This window comes from Tremella mesenterica (assembly GCF_000271645.1).
Source record: "Tremella mesenterica DSM 1558 unplaced genomic scaffold TREMEscaffold_1, whole genome shotgun sequence".
Classification (NCBI taxonomy): Eukaryota; Fungi; Basidiomycota; class Tremellomycetes; order Tremellales; family Tremellaceae; genus Tremella; species Tremella mesenterica.
Window position 1 is genome coordinate 4275283 of NW_006711225.1, and position 21240 is coordinate 4296522.

Below are 21240 nucleotides of genomic sequence, written 5' to 3' on the forward strand. Positions count from 1 at the left end.
GTCAGCAGAGCTCTTATGGTCTTCGGTCAAGTTCACAAATTCACACACACGGAAAAGGTTGTAGGAAATAATCAAACATACACACATGGCATGTTGCTACAGTATTATGCATTTTCTGTTCATCTCCCCGCTCTACCAACCCTCTTTTTAGCCTCTTCCGCAAGTTTGTATAAACGTACTATGGCAGGTACAGCACTCATCCCTTCTGCAGTAGTGGGATCAGTATCCCATTTAGTACCTACTAAACTTGTTTCTCTTCCTTGGAATATTTGTCCCATTACACTTGCCCTCTTCTTTCCTGATACTGATCCTCCTATTTTCTCTCGTTCACCTTTCCCACGATTCACACTAACCTTCCCATCTTTATTTCTATGATGTTTATCACTTACACCACCCATACCACCCAAAGATCCCTGTACCGACTTCACACTCAACCCATCAACCCACCCATCCCCATCTTCTGGACTATCCACCAAAACCTCTCTCTCTTCCCCTTGTTCATATATCCCCCCAACCCCCATCCCATCCTTCACTATCCCTTCCGCTCCCCCAAGTCCATGACGTAGGATCATCTCTTTAACAGCTTTATCCCTAAATTTACTCTTACAGATTCTCTTTACAGCTTCTTCCGATACGCCGAATAGTTCACTAAGGTTTCCACGGGTGAATCGATCAGGATCGACTAGATGAAGTGCTTTGAGGGATGCCATTGCTGCGTAAGTGAGTTTCTTGGTCGGTTTCCAAGGACGAGGAGGGTCGTCCGAGTTGGACAAATTCGCGTCCGTGTCGGTTTCTACATATAGTGGTCTTGCTTGAATTGGAGGTTTGACAAATTTGGATGTGGGTCGTGAAACGTTCCCACTTGAAATATCCGCAGGTCTTTGTGAGAAGGATTTTGACCACGAGGATGAGGAGGAGGGTGTACGACTGGAGTTTACAGGCGGGTGTGTGAAAGTGGTCGATGATGAGGCAAGTTGTCGAGGAGTATCAGATGTGTGATCTACCCGAGGGTGAATATGGGGAGTAGAAACGTTGGAGGTGTTTGGTCGGTTGGAGAAGGAAGATGGAGAGGGGGAAAGATGATCATTCAATAGTTCTGTGAATCGAGAGGTGGAAGGAGATTGGTCAGACCGGCCAAAAGGTCTTTGACGAGGTCGAGGGAGTCGTTGGACTAATTGAGTGAGAGCGTTGGACGTCTTAGGTCTCAAGCCACCTTTGGAGCGATGTGAGGATGAAGAGAATTGACGAGTGGGAATTATTATCGACATATGGGAAGGGAGAGAGTGAGGGATGAGGGTCGTATTGGGTCGTAACATGATTATGTATGTTGGTCTTCTAGATGATGGTTGAAATTTCAACTTTTTTGACAGAGTAGTAAGTGATCGAGGTGAGTGGTAGGGGTAGCAGTTTATGTGCTCCCCTCACTTAAGATGGACATTTCCTACTTGTATGACCCCCCTCCCTCTTCCCTTCGACTTTCCCATTCCAAAGCCTCGCACAGTCCTTATAGGCCTACAATTGCTTGTTTGAGCTTTTCTACCGACTTCCGTGGTACAAGTGACTAGGAGTGACATAGATCTTAAACTGGATTGAGCCTGCTTGTCGACACGAAGCTGGGCTTCCAATCAGGCGGGTCAGGATGGAGGCTCTCAACTTCAACGTGGGTCTTTCTGTACACGGCTCTCACACATAGCTCACTCCCAGATGGACGCGGGATTCCTCGAAGGAATGGTGAGAGGATACAAAGGTGGTCTATTGACTCAAAACAATTACCATAATTTGACTCAATGTGATAACTTGGAAGGTATGTCATCATCATGCTCATCTACATGTACTGTATGTATTTCAAACTCGATCCAACTAACTTTTAGACTTTCGTCTTCAACTTTCCTCCACCGATTATGGAAACTTCCTCGCCAATGAACCCCTCCCTTTATCCACTGCTACCATAGCTGATCGTGCCACCGAAAAGCTCGTAGCGGAATTCAATTATTTACGTACCAACGCCGTCGAACCCCTTGCCACATTCATGGACTACATCACCTACGCTTACATGATCGACAATGTAGTCCTTTTAACCCTCGGAACATTACACGAAAGAGATACTCATGAGCTCCTCGAACGTTGTCATCCACTCGGAGTTTTTGACACCATGCCAGCTTTATGTGTGGCTACAAACGTCGATGAATTATATCATTCTGTTTTGGTCGAAACTCCTCTCGCACCTTATTTCCGAGATTGTTTAAGCGCTCAAGATCTAGACGATTTGAATATTGAAATCATACGAAATTCTTTATACAAAGCATATTTAGAAGATTTTCATTCGTTCTGTCAAACATTACCATCACCAACAAACCAAGTCATGTCACGTATCCTTGCTTTTGAAGCAGATCGTCGATCGCTCAATATCACCATTAATTCCTTCGGTACCGAATTGAGTAAAGATCAAAGAGCCAAATTATTTCCCACTATAGGTCGTTTATATCCAGAAGGAAATAACGCATTAGCAAGAGCGGAAGATCTGGACGCAGTGATAGCTGCTGTGGATCATATAGCGGAATACAAGACATTCTTCGAAAAAGCAGGTTCGGGTAGTTATGGGAATGGAGGTGATGAAGGGGAAAGTGGGAATAGTTTGGAAGATGAATTTTTCAAACACGATGTGGAATTGAATAAGATGAGCTTTTTACAGCAATTCCAATATGCCGTGTTTTATAGCTTTGTAAAGCTAAAAGAACAAGAAGTTAGGAATTTGACTTGGATAGCAGAATGTATAGCTCAAGATGCTAGGGATCGGATTAATGATTACATTCCATGTTGATAGTGGGATATATGTATGGATTGGGAGTAGTGACTAGTTATGGCATTGCATGTATGTAAATGACCCGAAGAGGATTGTGTATGACAATAAAGTCACTTGTGCGATTAAAGGCTTCGGAGAATGAGCCCGAGCTTCTTTATCTCCCGGGCCGAGGTGGGATGGATGGGATATCTTTTCTCATCACTCTTTCATATAGAGTACTCTCCATCACTACTCAATACTCGGTGTATACTCTGGATCATCTTACCATCTCACTCCCCACCCCACACAAGAAGCCTTCGTCTGTCATCAAAACGCCCTATCCGAACGGAGGAAGAAAGAGGGTTTGTTCGGATAGAATAACCCTTTGACCGAGCGACGACTTGGATCACTTTGACTTGGGTTTCACCCTTTGCCTGACCTCTCTCACCCTCCCCACTGGCCACTCACTCATCCCACCCTTCATCTCACACCCTACTAGAGCTACTCGTCCATTCCTCTCTTACACTTCATCCTCACCTTTCTATTCCCAACTTTATCCTCTTTCTCATCCTTGCCACCACTCGCTCCACCCGACCATCCCTCACCTTTGTCATCATCCCCCCCCCCTCCCGCTCGGTCGTCCAGCTTCTGGTGAGTAAATCTTCTTCCTTCTTTACCTTCCCTACCCTCACTTGCTTACCCCTCACTCAAACCCAAACCTGTGTGGCCTTGTGGCCTTCGACCGACGTCGTTCCCCCCTTCTACTAACATCCATCGGTCGCCTTCCTTTCACCTTCCCATCGGCGAGCGGAGCGGTGGCGATGCTTAACAGGATATGAAACCAACTGTTCATCGGTCCCCTCGCCGTTTTACCACCACTGCCATCCGGTAGAACATCACGACCGTTGAAACGGGTCATGACTCAAGACCCTGACTGATGACCATAAAAACTCTTGACTGATGGCAGACCCCTCGCCACCGGTCCACTTCGATTTACAACTTTATACATTCAAGCTGTATCCTGTCATTCGCCTTTGGTCTTTCAGAAGTCTGAAAGACTGACCCTCAATCATGCCGCCCCCACCCATCATTATCCATCACTCAAACCACGTGCCTCATAGACCTTTAGAAGAACCGGATCATAACCCTTTTCTCACCTACGGCGAAGTTTCCTCGGGATCATCTCCATCTCTCGTACCCCCACGACAACCCTCAAGCTCTATACCCATTCCGAGAATCGGATCACCTGCAACTTCAGATGGATCTGGAACCAGTCTAATATCTGCCACCTTACGCCCATCCCCACCTCCTCTCACAGCGGGGCGTACGACAGCCACAACTTTATCGCTTCTTACTCCCGCTACATCGAGGCCAACTTTCACCGCTTCTACTTCAAGTTCGACAGGTATCAAACCTTTTCCTCATTCCGCCGATTTATTAGGATATTCACCTCAAGAATCTAACACTCCTCAAGGACTTTCACCAAGAGCAGGTCACAACCCTGTTGACCATTCACCTAGAGAATTTATATCGTCTGAAGAAATACCCGTGATGCCGCTAAATGCAGCTTCCAGTTCTCGAAATATCTGTCCTCATTCTCATAACCCATCTACAACTGCTAGAGCGTTTTCTCCTTCTGTTGTCAACCCAGGAATACAAGATACCCCCTCGATACTTCACCTACCCCCAATGAGAGTCTGCCGACAAGATTCTCTTTTCCCATCAAACGAGCTAGACCCTCCTCATTTGGCCCGCTTAGATCGCGTACTACAACATGGCAGTGTATTCAACGAATTGGGCTATGATCCCCCACGACGTACGCCTACAGCTCATCGACCTCGGTACGATTTCGTCGATGACATAAACTTTGAACATAATCCCCTCAATGCACCCTCGCGTCCAGCCGCTGCCACCTCACGCCCTATCCCTCGGATTTTTCAATCCCAAACTCCCCAATCGGACATGCGACCATCAGAACAACCATCAGAAGTTGGACCTATTCGACGTCGGGCAGATCAACATCGTCAGAACCCCACTTCACCCCAGGGCTCATCAGATCGTATACGCTCTCGTTTACAAGAATTCGACGTCTCCCGTCTTCTCCCTGATGCCAGACCATCTTCGACATCTAGACAATCAAGCAGTCTCTCTCGTAATGCAGCTGCTCGACGTTTCGATAATCTTCTCAGTGACGTCTCGAGGACTGCCGAGCCACGAGGAAACATCACCCCGCCACCTCTCTTCGCATATAGATATCAGACGCAACGTGAAATCCCGAATGACTTGCCTAATTGGGGTCAACCGAATCTCGGGTTTCCTTCCATCCCTTTACCCAATTCCGTCACTGTCCCACCCCCGCGCGAACCGGCAACTCCATACAACCCGTGGAGCTGGAATCACCATGCACTTGGCGGTGCGTATGCTCAACCTGGACCGCAGGCGAACGTCCAGCAAGGTCAAACACAAGATCATCTACCGCTGCGTCGCTCGACCAGTATCGGTACCGCCATGCGTTCGGGCCGACATCGCGATCGACTTTCGGAACTGGATGCACTTCGGACTTCGGGGGAGAACCTGTTGGCCGCCGATGCTCATGTATTTTCAAACCCAGGAGGGGACTGGCACAATCGTCCCGTATACGAAAGGGAAGATTTCCCACGTCCAGCGAGACTCTGGGAACAGCCCGCATTATCTGCCATCGCAAATGCTTCATCCCGCGGGGGCACCCCGATGGACATTGACGACATTAGCCTTTCAAGTAACGACGCTGGATCATCGGTATATGAAATGCCTCCGGATGCCGAAGCGGATGACATTGGTATTTGGAATCGGACTGTCAACGAAGCTATCGGTCGTCGCTTTGTCCCTGATCATGGTAACAATCCAATGCCTTCTCATCCCGGCCGAAGGGGGTTCCATCGTACTTTCACTCCAAACGAAGAACCCCGCTGGGGCGAAGTGCAAGGACGTCCTGATGGTCGAGCGGGAGAGATGGCATCGTTTTCACGAGTGTTTGGGTTGTTTGAACGTATGTCTCGTGAAGCCCATCCTGGTCCATATGATGCCGACCGTCCCAATTTCGATTATCAAGATCGTCAAGAACGCACCTCACTTCTACGCCGACTCATCGATGTGGAGGATATGGGCATGCCTTTGGTCGGTGAAATGGAAGACGGTGGTGTTGCCGCTGCTACAGCTATGTCTTTCGCCGATATCGCTGAATTAGCCGGTCCTGCCACAGGTAGAGCGACGGGGTTGCATGTCACTCCGTTGGGCGTGGCTGCTCTCGATTCTACCCCCGGATCAGGTCAAGGGATGGGATCAGGAGGAGGTATGGGGATTGGATCGGGAAGAGCGGCGGCAGTGAGGATGAAGTTGGAGAAGATGTTACAGATCAAAGAGGATATGACGGATGAACAGAGGAGAGAAGTTATAGCTATGATCAAGAAACAAACCAGTAAATTACCTTCGAGCTCGAAGAAGGCTTTGGTGGCTAAAGTCATTGAGACTAAGTTGTGGGATGAAGTGGAGCCGGAAGAGAAGGGTATGGTTAAGGATTTGACGTGTTCGGTGTGTCATGATGAGGTGAGTTGGGAAATTTCTTTTGCTTCTCCTACCACTTCCTTCTCCTTCTCATATCCTTACAACATTGCATAGACATATCCTTACAACATGGCATAGACCTCTTCTTTGCCGCGTTTCCCCTTTAGTTGAGGTGTATGTCAGTGAGCGGTCTTTGTGTAGGGTGAAGCGGTGGTCACCATCTTCTACTTTCATATGGCTACCGTCACATGTTGAAGGAAGACTAGTAATTAAATTGTTTTGATGAACCAAGCTGATGTCAGTACGAACCCGACAGTCTGATAGGTGTTACACCTTGCAAACATATGTATCATCAAGAATGTTTAGATGTGAGTAGTGTTTCTATTTCTCATCGACTCGACTGCGCCTTTCTTTCAGATCGTCCAGTCTAACTCACTCACTCACTCTTCTCGTCTGTCACCTACCCTCTCCGATTAGACAAATCCTTTCTGTATCTCCTCTTTTGGTATTGTTTTGTCTCCCGTATACTTCTAGCATGATAAAGTCTCCCGAACTGATAATCAGACATGGTTCTCTCAACCAAACATTGCCTCTTGTCCTATGTGCCGACGAGACTTGGCAGCGTTACCGATAATGATCCGTTTTGTTTGGAGTAAGAACAAAGATGATGCTTTAGCATTATGGATGGCATAGTGATAGGATGGGATTTTCTTTTCCAAAATTTACACTAGATTTTGTTGACATAAAGTGCATGGATATGTAATTTTAATTTACGACATGACTATGGATTTCTATTTGGTTCTTTCTCTTTCAAAATCTTTGATTTGGTTAATCATCTTCTTCTTTCCTTTCATTTCCTTTTCTTCATCTTTATCTTCAACTCACTCGCCTCCCTGGAAGTTCTCCTCTCATAGCTCAAGAGACGGTTCAGCCGTACGTGTACTCTACATATGTTAAACAACTCTATTACTTTGTACAGTATCGTCTCTTGATTTATTCAAAACCAAGGGTTAACCCATAACTCGTACTCATACTCATACTCGTAGAACATGTCGTAATTAGCAATGAAAGAGACTGAGAAACGAACAATTTGGATGACGCCAGCATCATGCATGCATATCTACTTTACTTACCCCATCTACAAATCATGTACTGTATCCACACCATCATGTTATGCGTCATAGTCGTGTCGTCAATTCTCAAGATGAAATCAAGACTTGTTTTTGAGGGGTACATGTAACTGTCCTTTGGATTCTGTGAATTATATCATAGTGTATTCTAATCGTGTATTTTCATCTTTCTTGGCTGACAAGAATGAATGTGAACATGTTTCTCTCCCTTCCCTGCTTCATTACTCTGGCGTGGTTTTAACCTTCGACTTATCACCGTCTATCCGTGATTTATCGCTATAGGATCGGATTCATCTCGTTGATGGTGTTGTGTTTCACTTGTCGTATGTTGACAACTCTATCTCTGGGAGACATACGTGAGATAAGTATGTTGACATGGGAGGCATACGTGATAGAGAGAGAGAGAGAGAGAGGATAGGTTCATCTGTATCAGACAAAAAATAGTGATACAAAATGGAAAGACAGTGAAAGAATGGGGGGTAAGACAGTGATAGTGGAGAAACCAATAATGGTTTTGAAAGATTAAATCCTAGTGAAACCATTTTCGGTCCGACGATCTGGTCGTTCTTCCACTTGAAACGTTGTCTTCAATCAGCTCCTCATCCTATATCCCATATATCTAACTTGGGTTCAATCACTTCAAGAATTCAATTTGACTTGAATTTGAACCTTAAACTTTTCATGCCATTCGAGTTTTGGATACGTGAGTGTGTACGATGATGAAGATGTCTCCGTAAGACTACGGAAGATGGCGGAGTTTGCAGGAAGTCATACGAGTCATACGGAGGTGTTAAAGTGTTAAAGTGTTGAAGGGATCAAGGTGAGTGTTGAAATTTTTTTGAGTGATGTGTAACAAGTTGAAACAAAGTAAAATAACTCACCACTTGAGGTAAATACGCCCCAGCACTCAAATCCAATACCCATAAATCATCAAATACAGCCACACCGTTATACCCCCCTGAAATGAATATCCTAGCGTCGTGAAGTAACGCAACGTGATAACCTCTTCCTGGTGGTGCTAATCCTCTAGGGACTTTGGATTCCCATTGTAGTGTGACTACGACGACGTTAGCTTCATTCTTCATACAAAGTCGTCGAATCACGTTGACATCATTCTCATTGACACTATGGCGGAGGTAAGCACAATTGCGAATGACGAAGGAGTCAGGAGGTAGGAGGTAGGAGGTAGGAGGTAGGAGACTGATAGAAATTCACCTAAATTCAACAAAAGAACATCTTGAGCATACGATTTACCATCGTGTCCTCCCCAACATACAAGGTATGAACCGACTGCTGTTGATGTATGAGAAAGACGATTATGTTTGATTTCAGTTGGTACTAATGTCCAAACAAGGGTTTCTGATGGTCAATTTACACATACTTTCCGGTCTACCCTCCGGAGTTCCTATGCTGATGGATAAGGCGACATTTGACAGAGAAAGAAGAGGGTGTGAGGTATCATCGTGTATCACCTCAAACTCACGAAGATTGAGTATATGCACATCGGCAAAACTAGCATGACCATCACTTCCCCCAACCACAATCATCCTGTCTCCTACCAGATTCGCAGTGTGATACCCCTTTTTCTGAGGTACATCCCCTTTAGTTCTCCATTCTTGCCAACTCAACCTTGAAGGATCCGAAACGTCCAACGCCCAAACATCGTTCAGTGCTGCTTGACCGTTCCCACCCCCGAATACGACGAGGTAATTACGATATAGGACGGTGGTGTGTGCTCTGCGGGGTGGAGGTAAGGCTGCTTTAGGAGTGACGACATTAGGTCGGGAAAATCGATGAGTTGCTGAAAAGTCAGTATGACCTTCATATTCCCTCCTTACACTGACGCTCGTTTCCTAGTACGATGGAGTGCCACAGCGAACAACGTTGATCATCACAAGCCAAGATTCAGGTGTCACATCGCGAGTAAGTAGGGAGTTCAGATGGACACTGAAGATTGGTGTGAACGAACAACCCACCAGTACCAAATATCCAAACATCATTCGAATACACAGGTCCATCTCCTCCTCCAAAGATATACAACGTCGTATCACCCACCAAAGTCGTCGTATGTGCTCGAAGAGGAGGCATCGTCTCCCCTTTTGTCTGCACATTACTCCATTGAAAAGTCTCCGTATCAAACCACGCCACACCTCTCCAGCAATGTTTCCCATCAACTCCTCCCAAGAACCAAATCCTATCTCCCACCAATGTACCCGTATGAGCTCTGAGTGCTTGTCCTGGAGGTCTACCGTGTGCGGGGACGGGAGAATAATACATGCTGGAAGGTGGTGCTCTAGATATTTTAGCGTTAGGAAGGATAGGTGAAAGAGGTGAGGATTTGTCGAATAATTTCGAAGTAGATTTCGCGTGTCTGGCATGTCTTTCTCTATCTTTATCCTTAGTTCTATCCAATTCAAGGCTTCTACCCTTTTCTCTATCTTTTTCGGTCGCAGAAGGAGGTGTAGGATTATCTCTCCGTAATGAAGGTTTTTCCGTAGGTGTCCAACTATCCTCAGAACGTGAATGATTATCTTCTCCATTTGTATGAGGATTAAGGGGTGGACCTTGTCTTCTTCGTATTCCCTGATCAACAGGAGGACTAGGTAAAGCTTGTTGACTTTGATCCATTAATCTCCTTGAACTACCTCCCATAGCCGAACCTAAACTAGGTATCTGAGTTTCCATACCCGAAGGAGGAATGACACCTTCCATTTGATGTTGAGCTATAGGACTGAAGATATTAGGCATACTTTCTTTTCTTCTACTGACATTACTATTGGAAAGTCCACCAGGAGGAGATTCGTATTTTCCTGAAACCATTGTCATCCCCACAGGAGAAACTTGAGCAGATGTACGACCGTTTGAGGCTATTTGTTGATTTGATGGTAAATCTCGATTTCGAGGTGAATTCGTACCTCCTTCTAAGCCATCTCGTCGGGTATGCGGGCTGGAAGGTAAGGGAGGTTGATATTGAACTTGCATCAGATGCGCCGCTGATCGATTTGGAAAGGGTGATAAAGGTGGTTGTTCCAATTTTTCAGACGTCAAATTTCCGTTGGTAACAAATTGTGAATTTGGGTTTTGTAATGAAGAAGTTCTTGAAGGTAAATGTGAATGAGCAGAATTTGAATGTGATAAAGTCGGATGAGAACTTGATGAAGGTGTTGTTGTAGTAGATGTTGAAACATCCATCATCCCCTGTTTCCCTGTCCCGTTCTTATGGGACGATGAAGATTCCCCGACCAAACGAGATAAAGAAGGGAATGTGGAAGCTTTCGTTTGAGAAGAGGTATATAGTGTTTCTGAAGATTTAGGAGAAGTGGTCGGTTCCGGTGGACGAGTAGTTGTAGGTATTTCAGATGGAGGAAGAGGAGGTAAAGAAGATTTGTCGCGTCTAAAGTTTAAAGGTGATTTTGCTAATGCGGGTAGACGACGAAAGGTGGAAGAGTTTGGAATGTGGTTGGTGGTGACTGTGAGGAGGAAAGAGTCAGCTATATGAATAATAATATCTCTGAAGACGTGGAAGAGTAAAGATAACTAACTGTCCATGTTTCTGTGTGATGTAGGGGGTTGTCATGTACAGGGATTTCAAAGCACAGTCCTTTGCCTTTGCCTCTCTCACCTTCCTTCCTTGGCTCGAACAAGTATCAAAACGCACAAACACAAACTCAATCACTACTTAACCTTCTTGTTCTTATCACTTGGTGATTGTTACCTTCAACTGACTTTGTCAAGGTGGTGAGTGGGTGGTGATTTACCTATGTGGAATGATGGAAAAGAGAGGTGGAACATGGAACGAGTCGATGACAAACTTTGGTGATCAAGAGGGGTAAGTTAAAAAAACGTCTCAAAGTCATCCCCGAACAAAAAAAATAAAGAGTTTCACTCTTGTACCGCATGTACCGACCATCAGGCCATCAGAATAAATTATCAACTACACTCTGTCCTGTTTCAAGTCATCAAGGGGTCAGACTACATAGTACGAGTACTGTACTATCACGACAAATTCTCTTCCACACCTTGATCACTCCAAAAAAACCCATTCAACACCATGTCTGAAATGGACTTTCGCAAAATCTCAAAAGAATTCCCTCCGTCCATTCTGACACTTTTACAAACAGAATACATTCTACTTGACACTTTAATTCGAAAATCAAAAGATCAACATAAATCTCAAATCTTCTTTTCTAGACTTTTGGCCGTTCGACGTTATTCGAAACTCGTTCTGTACTCTTTACTCGACCGTCTCCCCTCACAAACTTCATCCTCTTCAACTCTCAAGCAGGATCAACATCTCCCATCTAGGGTTAGCCCAAATAACATATATCATGTCGCTTCACCTTTTGGTACTCCTGACAAGCGGTCAGATGACAAGATATCAAAAGATCTACAACATTTGAAGATTTTGATAGATAAGGTGAGTTATCTTCCGATCTTGCTTTTACATCATTCCCCAATTATCATCCGCGCCACAATTCCAAAACGTCGTTCAAGCCGCGTAAATGATGAGCGCCGAAGAAATGGGGAATGTATCTAATAGAGCGTATGAGAAAGATTGAAATCCATGAGATGAAGTATCCTGACATACAGCTAATTCAAGCCTTGTTCACAGCGACGCAATCAAGTCAACAAATCGTTCAACTCCGATATTTCCTTCCACTCCACACTGTCTTAATATCGATGTACGCTAGACTTTTCACCATTTGTACTAGTATAGATATCTGGTTAAGTCCACAACTCCTTACAAACATTCCAACCACAGAGGTTGATCGTAAATCTCAGGTGATGGAAGTGGAGACATATACCGATTTGGGTGTTCAAGATGTTGGAGAGAAGATTGAACGACAAGTCTCATCATCTATCAACGTTGTTCCTCTATCAAAAATGATACGAACAGAGGCAGACAGGAAAGAGGAGAAAGAGACGGTGATAGATACCATCATGGTCGGAGAAAGACCATTTTCAAATGATCTCACGGAAGACAATCACCAGACCAACGTCCAAGTACAAATAAAAGAAGCTGTCGGTTCACCCTCAATGAAGTCAACCACAAAGAAGAAACGAAAACGTGATGTCATGGATGACATCTTCGGCTTTTAACCTTACTGTACTGCATGTACTGTCGACTTCATCGTACTCCTACCATAATACCACCACATCAGGATCGTCTACCGTTGGAACTTCCCATTACCCATGGTCATACATATAAAAGATCACAACGTATCCTATGACAAATACAGGTATTTTTATTCTTTCCAACTTGAAGATATATCAATACAACTCAATTATATGATCAATATGATAAACCTCGATAACCCAACTCCACTCCAAAATTTCAAAACTCATTCTTCACCCACTCCCAATTCTTCCCATCTTCTTACTACTTCCTCTGCACTGGGTCTATGCCCCGCTCGGGGTGATAACATCTCTTTCAACATTTGTCTCACTTCTTCCGAAACACGTTCTTCTCCATTCAAAAATGGCATACTTGGACTTCCATCCTCATAAGGTTCATTCACTTCTCCTTGGGGTAAATCCGGTGATGGGGCGTGTGCTAATGGTGAAGACATCGTAGTACGTCTAGATTGAGGAGCACGAAGTGAAGTTTTACGTGATACAGGTTTACTAGTTGAAGTAGGAGTGGTAGGAATCGATATATCATCCGTTTCAACAAGTAATAAATCGATTGGATCTGAAGATGATGTTGATGAAGAAGATGAGATAGAAGAATTTTTAATCCAATTAGTCCAAGATTTTAAACCTCCAGGTGAATCTGAACTTCTTTGACTATCAACAACATCTTCACTCGCTCGAAGAGATTCGGCTGAAGACATCCTAGATAATTTAGGTCTCCCAAAGACCACAGCATCAACGTTTAAGATATTATTGAGATTTACTGGATTACGTCCTTTTGGAAGTCGTAATGAACCTGCACGTTTTATACCTCCACTTTCCACTTCTGTTCTCCATGCTGAAGGATATGGTGAAATCCCTGGTCCATGAGAAGTTTCAAGTCCTAATCGAGTACGTTCTTCCCATACCCATAAATCACCTTGACGAACGTGATGCATCATCTCCACAGATCGCATCCCACGATAAGGTTCACGACCTGTGAGACATTGGTAGAGGGTAGCACCGAAAGCGAAAATATCGACGGGGAAGGAAAATGATTCGGAAGGATCGACAAGTTCAGGTGGGGAGAATGGTAAGGTGCCAAGACCCAGACCGTCGGTAGGTGGATGGGAAGGATGAATGAGTAGGGAAGAACCAAAGTCTGAAAGACGGATGTCAAGGGCGGAGGTGAGCTAATTGAGTCAGTAATTGTTCACTTTAAACCTCGGTCCGCATATACTGCCGGGACTCAGAATCCAGCAATCAACCAATACTCTATGTAGACGGAATATGAGAAGACAAAACCCACCAAAATATTCCCAGGCTTGACATCAGCATGAGCAACACCTTTCCCATGAACCCATTCCAAAGCTTCCGCACCTTGTCTAGCCCATCTTTCCCATAATTGTCTCCCTACCAAATCCGGACTTGTCCTCAACAACCTATCCAAAGTACCCAAACTGGCATATTCCAATAACAAAACCAATCTTGCAGGTGTATGACCGGTTTGATTCCTCGCTGCATCCGCTAAACTAGGCATGGAAGGTGAAGAAGATAATCCATTATCTCCTTCTAATCTCAACAATCTAGGATCTCGTGGATCACCACGTTGAAGAGTCGTAGCTCGATGTCTTGAAGGAGAACGTGAAAGATCGATCATATCAGAAGTTGATCTACCGTGTACTTTATCTGGACGTTGTTTTGTTTCTTGATCTTCTTTTACAGCGAGAAGTTTGATTATGTATACTTTACCTTTATCTGGAGATTTCCATTTGTTAGGATTCTCAAATTGATGCGTGTTATCAACCTCCTTTTCCCCATTGATATGACTTGTCCTCCCATGAATGGTCTCCTCGTGTGATGAGTGATCACCTGGATCATTCAATCGAAGTGATTGAGAGACTTTAGGTAATCCCGGTATTCCTAACGTGTCAAAAGGACTGGAAGTAGATTTTGTAATGTCTGGTGTTGAAGGAGTTCCAGGAGTTCCCGGTGTTGAAGGAGTGGAAGAGATAGAAGATGAAAATCGACTTCTTAATGGTGATGAAGCACGTATACCATTTCCTAATTTCCTAGATGTTGTTGAAGGGGAAGTTTCAGCGGTAAGACGACTCAAGAAGAAAGCTTCTCTTAATCCCATAGTTTGAGATTCTCTATCGGGGGAAAGAATCTTGGCTGCGCATAGTTTCCATTTACCTCCTATATATCCATCACCAGAAGGATTTATTTCTCTTTCTTTTTCTTCTTCTTTCTCCGTCGGTTTTCTTATCTCCACGCCCGTATCTGAATCTTTGTTTGGGCTTAGATCCACCGTTCCGTCTCTTGTCTCTTGTGGGGTTTGACCATTTTCGAGATTTGCTCCTTTCCCATTCTCTTGCTTTTCATTCACACGCCCATTGAACGTCAACCTCTCCTTGCTTCTCCTGACGAGAGGATCCGACTTGTTCACTCTTGAATAAGAAGCCAAAAAAACAGAAGCATATCTTCCTTCACCTAACAAATAACTCGGATTATTGATCAACCTCAATTTAACATTTTCACTTCCTTTTGGTCTTGGGGGTTGCCATCCTGGTCCTCCACCGGGTAAAGTAGGACTTTGATGTAATGGTGAAAGAGCCGGTGGAGGCTCACGACGATCTGATCGAAGTGAATTGTTATTGGTATTGATATTGTTGGTACTTGAGCTAGATGCGCGAGAAAGGATCAAAGGTGATGGAAGAGGAGAAGGGAATGAAGAAGAAACGTCAAAGAAAGATGAAGTACGAGGTGAACCACTAGAATAATTGATTTGTGAATTAGATTCTGTTGATTGTTTGTGAAGTAATGTAGTTGAAGATAGGTTTAGGTTTAGGTTTGTCGTTGTTGTTGATGATGATGATGATCCGATTCCTAAATCTGATTGAGCTTGTCCATTTGTATCTGTGTTTGAAAAGGAGGGAAAAGAAGGAGTACTAGTGAGATCAAGAGTCGAAGTAGGGGTAAAATCGGATGAATAAGTTGGAAGAACGTTGGTCTGAGAGAGTGAAGGAAGAAAAGATGAAGATGAAGAAGGAATTGTTGAGACAAAAGGAGTAGAAGGAGAAGTATGAGGAAGATTTGAAGAAGTTGAAGAAGTCAAAATAGGTGGCTGGCGAGGTGAATTTGATTCTTTAGGAAAAACCAATCCGAAATCATCTTGTTCTAATCCTCTCCATCTAGCTTTATCCCTTAAAGATCTTATACTACTTATACTCCCCTTATTCCCAGGTGTAGGAGGTTGTGAAAGATTGGGTGTGGAAATATTTGGGAGTGGTTTCGGAGGAGGTACATCTGGTTTCCATGATAAATCGAATAAATCATTTCGACTTGAATTATTATTCCCTCCTGGTTCATTTTGAGATTGCATGATGTTCGATTCATCAAGATGTTTTTCTTTCAATTCGTGTTGTATGACTTTGAAAGGTGTGAGAAGACTTGAAGGGAAGGTGGAGGGAGGGGGATGATACCCCTAAAGGTTATTCAAAGTGATGGATTGATGATATGATTGAAAAATGGATAGAAGTTGAAGTAGTTGAAGAAACTTGCCCGAGATGTGTACGAGACATGGAGCACGTTTATGATTATTGCCCCGTTGCCCGTTGATTGTCTGAATTATGGGGGTTTATAATAAAGAGATGATGTATGTATGTACCATGGGGAAGTAGTAACTAACTCCTTTGTGCACGAGGGTATACAAACATTTGATTCCGGTATTGACATGCAAGTGCTTAAGCTTACATAGAACACGTACTTATCTTATGCACTTACACCAGTATAACAGCTCCAAAGCATGAGTACAAGTCAAAATGTCATCCAGAGCTAGTGTCGGATCAAGGGAGAAGTGAAAACATTGATAATGCATACACCCAACATGCTCAAAACCATACAACATACTTTACCTTTACCCATTTCTCTCTTCCAGAGAAACCGATGACTCTTCCGCCGCTCCCCATCGAACATCTTGCGTCAACTTCGGACTCAAACTTTGTCTCGCCTCTCTCTGCACCTCATCACTCAGACCTGACCCCGTCATGGCCATAAACTCCTTTGGTGAAACCAATGTCTCCGGCTCGTCTGGTGGTAGTTCCAATGGTCTGAAAGAATCAGGTGAAGGCGCATCGGAACGTTTATCCCTCGCTCGATCGTATTCATCAAATTGGGATTCTCTCCGAAGAAATTTGGCCCAGAAAGAATCTCCAGCTTCGTTCGATAAACTATGTCTAGGTGATGGATTCGTACTTCCATATCCACCTTTTCTCGCATCGTCAACCGCTGAGAGTAAAGGAGAATTCGGTGCAAGAGGTGTAGGTGGCATGGAAGAAGTACGAGTGGAATGACTTGTAGCCATACCTGGTGTATCAGTGATTTGACGACGTAAATCACTAGATTGTGATTCGATATCTGGTTCATGGTTTTGATCAGTGGGAAGAGGTTGATAGTCGTCGGAAGATGGGGTTTCGTCAGATTGACCAGCTTTGATGACTTGATCAACTAGACAGAATTGGAGAATGTTCATGATGAGGGGAAAGATGGCCATGACGAATATGACTTGAGCGTCGGGGTTGAGATAGGCTAGGAGGTCGTGTCCTAGACGGATAATCAATGGGGAGATACCAGGTAAGGTGAGGGGAAGAAGTACGAGAAGTTTCATGAGGATGATAGAGATGAGATAGGGGATGAGTTGCTGCCACCAGCTGAAAACATGAGCCTGATTTTCTCCTTTCACAGCTCCATCGCGATACCTGACATGCTAAAAACTGAGTTTGATACTCGATCAATGACTAGAAATAGACTGCAAGGTCACGAAATAGAGGAGATAATGTTGTGAGAAGGGAAAAGGTCAGAGGAAAGGGAAAAGACGTACAATCGAGGTTTGGGTGGATTCCCATATTTGCCACTCTGAAACCCCTCCAACCCCAGACGTTGGGTGATAAACCAAGTCAGACCTTTCAAGGCAAAGTAAAAGATAGCCACACCTTACACGTCAGCTTAGTCAAAGCTAGTAGCCATAAACTCACCGACTGTGGTGTCGATCAATACGTTAAGGAAGTATAGTGAACAAGGGTTGTTGTGAGCGGCATGAGCGACAACGTCAGATATCTGCGACATGAGCCATATACCTTCTCTTTGCATTTAAGTTCAGTACCTTGGTAGCTGGTGGTGATAGATGAGATGGGTTGATGACTCACCAAAAGGTTAAGAAGATGTATGACACCTTGTCCAACGAGCTGTTTTCCCACATCCCATGTCCAAATTCTCCATGGTCTTCTTTTCTTCTCCAATTGACGTTTGATAACCAAAGAAGTGATGACCAGTACTCCCACTGCAGAGTCAGCTCGTAAATTCACCGTGCATCTGGGGAACTGAGAAAAGATGATGACAGAAAAGGTGGCTTACTCAAAGCCTGAACGACGAGTGCGGTGGGTCCCAGAAGCCTACATCGTGACGGATCCAAGTCGGATGGAGGGGTCATGTCGATCATCTTCACAGCCCCGATGGCCAATGGCCGGTACCGTTGTACCGTATAGAGACCGGCGTTGCCTGCCCCCTCTATAACAGTGATGGTCGTATGGATAGAGTTACGGTGTGAAAGCGAAGGATGACGGTTACAAAGGTTAGTCGTCCTCGATCGAACAAGGAATGCTTCCGTCCTTTCTTCCCTCTTAAACATTCCTGATATCGTATCATGACATTACAAGTCACCTCTGACAACTACGCCATCGTCGCCGCTACTGATGATGCACAAACAGTGGTGTTTTCTATCGCTACCGAAGATATCGGATCGACGTCAAGAGGAAACAACGAGAGAGACCCGGAGAAGGTAGCGGCGAGGGAACGTCGGATAGCTGAAGCGGTGAAGAGGTCGAAATTGGAGTACAAAACCGAACATGCCTTCACAGAACGACGAGTATGTCTACCTCTTTCTCACCTCTCCAAAATGTGTGAGCTGAAGAGTAGTGGGTACTTGACTCAGACCAGCGACTTGCTCGGGCACCAGCTCGTCAGAAAATTGACCGACAACAATTAGGTGCACGAAGTGTTTTTCTTCAATAAGATCAGAAGCTGATCTTGGAGAATACCTCACCACCGCGTTATATTACTCTTCACCTCCGGAATACCAACAAGCTCTACGGCTCATATTAGACGTCTTTGATCCCGGTGCGAAGAGTCTAGGAGGGATATCTCGAGAATTGGTCGATATTGGCATCCGGTGTGCCATATTTATCGGTGATACGGAACATGCCATTCAATTGGCAGATTCGACCAGAAGTCTGGTATGTTTCTCCTCATGGTTGTATGCATGTACTGACGGACAGTGGAGAACATGGTCGGGGGCTGCCGAAATAGCTGCGGATGCTTACAATCTATCGGGTAGATATCATGGTCAGTTAGACTGGGGCTCATCGGTATGTTGAGCTGATGAGAAGATGCTGTCAGAACGTTATTGATGGCTACCGCCAACTCACTTCAGATCCCTCTGCTGAGGAAGCTGGAAGATACCTTTAGACTACTCTATGATGAAGGTCGACCACATGAGACGAAATATAAGGAGATTGAAATACTGAGAGCCCTGATACGGAGGATTATCCATATGAGGTCGGAATCATTCATTCGACCGTTGTTCGAGGAAATCACCACAAAAGATGCACACGAAACTACACCCGAGGTCCCTCAGTGGAATCAGGAACCTTTATCGGTTGAAGCTCTGGCTATTGAACTGGGACTAGGAGAAGACAGGGGGGATTTAGAGAAGACGTTGGAAAGACTGCAGCGCGCGGCGGGAGGGGACGGCGAGAAGGAAGTGGTGGAGAAGAGTGTGAGGGATCTATGACCACATATTCTTGCGAACTACAACTCGCCATGACCTTAGCATTGATATTTCGTATGTACCTGTTGTACTCAGATCTCTCCCCTTCCAGCATATGCATAAGTTTTGCCATGATCTTGAACCGATGTCGAAGGAATGTGGTGCCACGTGGCCAAGTCATCATCGCCTTCCGACTCCCTTGTTCCCAACATACATCCACTTTAGTCACCTTGACAACCTCAACTTCTGACTCTTGCGTCCTCCTCCCGGTGTTCAAAAGGTTATCTTTTGGATCGGTATAGACGATTGAGAGATATAGAAACACAAGTCATGGCAGCTCCATCCGTCGGTGCGGCATCACCACTCAAGACTTCACCCACATTGGACCCACTGAGCGATGGGGAACATGATCGGATAGAGAGGGAACGTACGAGTTCAGAGATTGGTGTCAAGACGCAATATGAACCTGAACCTTCTGAGGTTTTCTCTCCAGCTGAAGTGAGTCAGACTTTGCTATCTCATCTAACAACAACCGCCTTCCCTCTCCCAACACATGCAACATTGACTAGCTGACCCTTTCAAAACGTTCTGATGAGATGACATCCTTGTGTCTGAGATGGGCCTACCATTGTCGTATGTGTTGCACATGCCGCATGTTATTTCATGTCTTTATTACATTCATATTCATGAATCGATGCCATGTGGGCTGTGACTCAAAATAGACTTGCTAATCACACAGCTCCCCATTCACGCTTTAGCACAAAGAGGCGATACTCAATCACTTATCGAACGATACAAATCAGATCCCTCCATAAACCTTTCAGCTCGAGATGCACAAGACGTAACACCTCTCCATTGGGCAGCAATCAACGCTCATATAGGTACATGTCGATGGTTACTCGATAATGGTGCGGAAGTCGATGCGATAGGTGGGGAATTGAAAGCTACACCTTTACAATGGGCGGCTAGGAACGGACATTTATATGTCGTACATTTGTTGTTGTCAAGAGGGGCGGATCCCAATTTGTTCGATGCTCAGGGTTTCAATACTTTACATTTGATAACTCATTCCAGTGGTGTTATGCCGTTGTTATATATGGTGAGTTTGAGCTGTTCCTTCCGGAAAAATCCCTCTTGTTTTCTCTGCTGTCTGACTTCCCCTGTTATTTCCGTGCATTTCGTCTTGCGATATCTCCTCTCGATGTCTCGTGGTCTAACAAGTACATCAATGTGTATTGCTGAAGGAGCGTGTGACTTTGCAATGAGGTTACGGGTGGGCTGGTGGCAGAGGGGTAGGACTGACCACAGCTACATCAACCCGTCGCTATTGATGAAAGAGATTCAGACGGACATACAGCTCTTATGTGGGCAGCATATCAAGGTGATTTCCTTACTTGCAGTTCTCTGGGTTGTAGCTCACATCCAGGCGATGCAATCTCAGTCGATCTTCTAATTCGACATGGGGCATCCGTGAACACCCGGGATAATGCCGGTATGACACCCCTCCACTGGGCCGCAGTGAAAGGTAGCAAAGTGGCCATACGTCATCTCGTCGAAGCTGGTGCAGAGTTACAAGCGAAGGAAGATCAAGGTAAAACGCCTAGGGATATGGCAGAGGAATTGAAAGGTTTAGCACCGTTTCAAAAAGCTTTAGAAGAGGCCGGTTATTCGTCTACGGGAATGAGAAGGATATCTCGACTGAGTCCTGTTTGTCTTTCACTCTCACAACAATCTTTGTCACGACTAACGGGTAGCGTAACACTCGACTAGCTTTGCTCGTGGGACCAACTATATGGTTAGGTTTACTGTTTGAGACTTTCACATTATTCCCGGGCTATGTGGCTTGG

At 44.8% G+C, this 21240-nt stretch overlaps 8 protein-coding genes across 8 annotated transcripts; 3 read left to right on the top strand and 5 right to left on the bottom strand.

The window, feature by feature from the left end:
- Positions 1-593: 593 nt before the first annotated feature.
- Positions 594-752, bottom strand: TREMEDRAFT_24208 (uncharacterized protein; the record flags this gene model as incomplete). The annotated part of the gene is made up of 1 exon (XM_007000414.1): positions 594-752. A coding segment is annotated over one exon (159 nt), but the record flags the coding sequence as incomplete, so codon positions are not given.
- A 740-nt stretch (positions 753-1492) lies between these two features.
- TREMEDRAFT_42243 (uncharacterized protein) lies at positions 1493-2821 on the top strand (the record flags this gene model as incomplete). Its single annotated transcript, XM_007000949.1, has 3 exons — positions 1493-1660; positions 1705-1804; positions 1872-2821. The coding sequence occupies exons 1-3, from the start codon at positions 1640-1642 to the stop codon at positions 2819-2821; spliced, it is 1071 nt and encodes a 356-aa protein (XP_007001011.1). The 5' UTR covers positions 1493-1639.
- A 3141-nt stretch (positions 2822-5962) lies between these two features.
- Positions 5963-7102, top strand: TREMEDRAFT_56147 (uncharacterized protein). Its single transcript, XM_007001024.1, has 3 exons — positions 5963-6367; positions 6628-6693; positions 6890-7102. Exons 1-3 carry the CDS (start codon positions 5981-5983, stop codon positions 7016-7018), a joined length of 582 nt encoding a protein of 193 aa, XP_007001086.1. The 5' UTR covers positions 5963-5980; the 3' UTR covers positions 7019-7102.
- Positions 7103-7421: 319 nt separating this feature from the next.
- Positions 7422-9756, bottom strand: TREMEDRAFT_37220 (uncharacterized protein). The gene is made up of 5 exons (XM_007000818.1): positions 9432-9756; positions 8939-9256; positions 8671-8814; positions 8337-8512; positions 7422-8040 (listed from the first exon to the last, which is right to left on the bottom strand). The coding sequence occupies exons 1-5, from the start codon at positions 9730-9732 to the stop codon at positions 7978-7980; spliced, it is 1002 nt and encodes a 333-aa protein (XP_007000880.1). The 5' UTR covers positions 9733-9756; the 3' UTR covers positions 7422-7977.
- Positions 9757-10427: 671 nt separating this feature from the next.
- Positions 10428-11245, bottom strand: TREMEDRAFT_56148 (uncharacterized protein; the record flags this gene model as incomplete). Its single annotated transcript, XM_007001025.1, has 2 exons — positions 10998-11245; positions 10428-10925 (listed from the first exon to the last, which is right to left on the bottom strand). Coding segments are annotated over exons 1-2 (496 nt in total), but the record flags the coding sequence as incomplete, so codon positions are not given.
- Positions 11246-11506: 261 nt separating this feature from the next.
- TREMEDRAFT_59361 (uncharacterized protein) lies at positions 11507-12555 on the top strand (the record flags this gene model as incomplete). Its single annotated transcript, XM_007001562.1, has 2 exons — positions 11507-11872; positions 12046-12555. 2 exons carry the CDS (start codon positions 11507-11509, stop codon positions 12553-12555), a joined length of 876 nt encoding a protein of 291 aa, XP_007001624.1.
- A 242-nt stretch (positions 12556-12797) lies between these two features.
- TREMEDRAFT_59362 (uncharacterized protein) lies at positions 12798-15952 on the bottom strand (the record flags this gene model as incomplete). Its single annotated transcript, XM_007001563.1, has 2 exons — positions 12798-13760; positions 13877-15952. 2 exons carry the CDS (start codon positions 15950-15952, stop codon positions 12798-12800), a joined length of 3039 nt encoding a protein of 1012 aa, XP_007001625.1.
- A 1104-nt stretch (positions 15953-17056) lies between these two features.
- Positions 17057-18058, bottom strand: TREMEDRAFT_26192 (uncharacterized protein; the record flags this gene model as incomplete). Its single annotated transcript, XM_007000673.1, has 5 exons — positions 17057-17279; positions 17450-17561; positions 17604-17685; positions 17775-17908; positions 17983-18058. Coding segments are annotated over 5 exons (627 nt in total), but the record flags the coding sequence as incomplete, so codon positions are not given.
- Positions 18059-21240: the final 3182 nt, after the last annotated feature.

Bases quoted from the DNA above. Each gene is read 5' to 3' on its own strand.
- TREMEDRAFT_56147 (XM_007001024.1), top strand. From the start codon at position 5,981: ATGTCTTTCGCCGATATCGCTGAATTAGCCGGTCCTGCCACAGGTAGA. The intron at 6,368-6,627 runs GTGAGTTGGGAA...AGCTGATGTCAG, and splicing joins GTTCGGTGTGTCATGATGAG to TACGAACCCGACAGTCTGAT. The intron at 6,694-6,889 runs GTGAGTAGTGTT...ACTGATAATCAG, and splicing joins ATCATCAAGAATGTTTAGAT to ACATGGTTCTCTCAACCAAA.
- TREMEDRAFT_37220 (XM_007000818.1), bottom strand. From the start codon at position 9,732: ATGTATTATTCTCCCGTCCCCGCACACGGTAGACCTCCAGGACAAGCA. The intron at 9,257-9,431 runs GTGGGTTGTTCG...CTGACTTTTCAG, and splicing joins TGTTTGGATATTTGGTACTG to CAACTCATCGATTTTCCCGA. The intron at 8,815-8,938 runs GTGAGTTTGAGG...ATTGACCATCAG, and splicing joins TGTGCATATACTCAATCTTC to AAACCCTTGTTTGGACATTA.